The sequence below is a fragment of the Piliocolobus tephrosceles genome, chromosome 8, assembly GCF_002776525.5.
Source record: "Piliocolobus tephrosceles isolate RC106 chromosome 8, ASM277652v3, whole genome shotgun sequence".
Taxonomy (NCBI): Eukaryota; Metazoa; Chordata; class Mammalia; order Primates; family Cercopithecidae; genus Piliocolobus; species Piliocolobus tephrosceles.
The window spans coordinates 22065302-22067983 of NC_045441.1; the positions used below are offsets into that span (position 1 = coordinate 22065302).

At 54.0% G+C, this 2682-nt stretch overlaps 1 protein-coding gene across 1 annotated transcript in view; it reads right to left on the reverse strand.

Moving 5' to 3' along the window:
- Nucleotides 1-2217, reverse strand: part of RP9 (RP9 pre-mRNA splicing factor) — a 22725-nt gene extending 20508 nt beyond the window's left edge. Inside the window, exon 1 of the mRNA XM_026447959.1 lies at nucleotides 1980-2217. Within this exon, the coding sequence (XP_026303744.1) occupies nucleotides 1980-2131 (152 nt within the window). The 5' untranslated portion in view covers nucleotides 2132-2217. The remainder of the gene's footprint in view (nucleotides 1-1979) is intronic.
- Nucleotides 2218-2682: the final 465 nt, after the last annotated feature.

Here is a 2682-nt window from a genome sequence, read left to right on the forward strand (position 1 = left end):
CGCCCCCCCCCCCCACATGCCCGTGCCCCGCCTATTGCCCTTCCACTCCTGGAAAAGTCGCTCCCAGCAGATGCGCCGGGGGCAGGCTTTCTCAGCCCCCACTCTTGTCGGGGACTGTATTAGAAACTCCACCCCCCCAGCTCCGGTCCCTGAAGCTAGATGATCAAAGAATAAATTTGCAGTTTTGCTTTTAGCCTTGCCTACTCGCTGGTTCTTTTGTGCCCACTCTGGTGGTCTTAGAAAAACAAATCACCTGGGAGACCACGAGCGCCACATAGTGACTTGAAAGTGTCAGGACTGCCCTGTAACGTGGATGTGCACAATGCAGAGTCTATCCTGAAACCCCTGCCCTACTAAGGGGAAAAGTTCAGAGCGGGCCACGCTGGAAAAAGAGCAGGCCAGGTCCCAACATAGGAATTTATCTCACATCAAACCTCCTAGAAGGTTAATTATAAAGGATTTTAACTCTTTGAGGATCTTTCCTTATATGAATTATGTTTTTAAAAAAGTAGACAAATTAAACTTTACTTGAGCAAAAAACTGTTTTCAACGCGGGCACCCCCAGAACCAGAATAGGTCCAGAGCAACTCTGAGGCTGCCACCTGGTGGGATAACATTTATGGACAGGAAAAGGAAAGTGACGTACAGAAAAACAAAGTGAGGTAGAGAAATAGCTGGATTCCATACAGCCTGGCGGCTGCCTTATTTGAACAGGGTTTCAAAGGTTGACCACCTGTGACGGCCTGAAAATCAGCTGCTGTGACTGTCTGAGACTCAGGTACTTATAACAGTAGGTTACAGTCTGTTTACACATTCACTTAGGTTACAGTTCACTAAGTATAGAGAAACTTTTAGGCTAAACTTAAGATATTCAAGGAGGCAGCTTTACGCTGTACTTAACACCTACTTAGCATAGGTAACTAGGAGTGCCTAAAACAGAAACGAATTCTTGAATAACTGAATGAATGCCACACTCAGAAAAGGTTGTTTTATGCAGCTAACTATAGAATCACGGACAAGAACTGAAAGAGTTGCTGACTGAACTTTCCACCCGAGGTTTGTGTTAGAATTTAGGAAAACTCACCCTGACAAATGACTACAAACGACAAGAATACACCATCCTCAAACATGCCACTCCGGCATATTGATGACTTCGAGTTATAAGTAATAGAATCAAACAACACAGGATAACTTATTCAGCTACCCCTCAACTGCCTAAAATAAAGTATGACTCTGCTTTTTTTCCTTTTGTTCTTATTATTTTTCGACTCTTCCTGTTGTAAAGAGAAATTTACACCTATAAAGGAAATTTTCTGTAGTAAATGTTTCTGTATCAGGAAGAGAGCTGCTTGGAGGCAACTTTTATCGCCCGAGGGCGTCATCGGGATAACAAAGCAACCTTTATTCACCATACATCTCCCCCCTCACCCTTCCATAACGTCTGCACCACGCCCCAAAAGGCCCACGCCCCTATTCCCTGGCCCTTCTTTCAGTCTCCCACTTTTGTGGCCCTCCAGTGCATGGGTACATATTAAAACAGTTTTTCTCCTGTTAATCTGTCTTATGACAATTTAACTTCTGGTCCAGCTGAAGAACTTAGAAAGGTAGAGGGAAGCCATATTTCCCTCCCCTACATTTGAATCTTCTTTATACCACACTCTCCCGGGTCATCTGGAGTGTCCTGGAACTCCCTGGAACTAGGAAATCGCAGGGCCTCCCAAGTCAGATTCTGCTTGGTGCCCAGCGGCAGTTGGCTCCCTGAACTCCCCTCGTTCCCCATCAGGAGGACGGACTTGAAGTCCTTGAGGGCGGCGCCCGACCTCGGTCGCCCGCACTAGGCTCCTGCCGGGCCCGGCCCCCGTGCCTGCTGGGGCGGGGGGGGCTCGGAGGACCCGGCCTAGGGCCCACCACCGCGTCCCGCGCCCCCGGCCCCTGGTTTGAGAAGACGGGCCGCGCGCGGACGGCAGCTCGGGACTCACAAGGACTCCAGGTGCTTGAGCTGTTGCAGCTGCTGCGCGTCGTGCCGCCGCCGCTTCTGCTCCCGACGTCGCTGCAGCTCCTGCTCGGGCGGCTCACGCGGCCGCCGCGCGCTCCCAGCCCCCGCGTCCTCGCGCCCCGGCCGGGACGACATCTCGGCCCCCGCAGCGCGGCTCGGGCAACCCCTCCGGCGCGGCCTCGGCGGCGGCGGCGGCGGCGGCGGCCAAGAGAGCACTTCCTCCGCGCGGCGGTCGGGCGGCTCCGCAGCGCCCCCTCCCGCCGCCGCCCAGCAGCTCACCCCAGCGGCCCCGAAGTCCCAGTCTTGGCCGCCGGATCCCGCCTCCCCGCGCCGGGCCTCAACACAGAGGCCCAGCCACCAGACCTGCTGCTGCCGATGGGCGGGGAGCTCCGCCTATCTGGAGCGGAAGCGGGGCGAGGCGCTGGTTGGGACCCTAGGTGAGCTTCCCGGAGCCTGGGGGTTCCCGCCTGGCCACGCCCACCTCAGGTATACTAACAATAGTCACATAGGGATGAGCAGATGAACTGTATTCATAAAAAAAAGTTCAAATTAGCCAGGCGTGGTGGCGGGCGCCTGTAGTCCCAGTTACTTGGGTGGCTGAGGCAGGAGAATTGCTTGAACCAGGGAGGCAGAGGTTGCAGTGAGCCGAAATCGTGCCCCTGCACTCCAGTCTGGGCGAAAAAGCA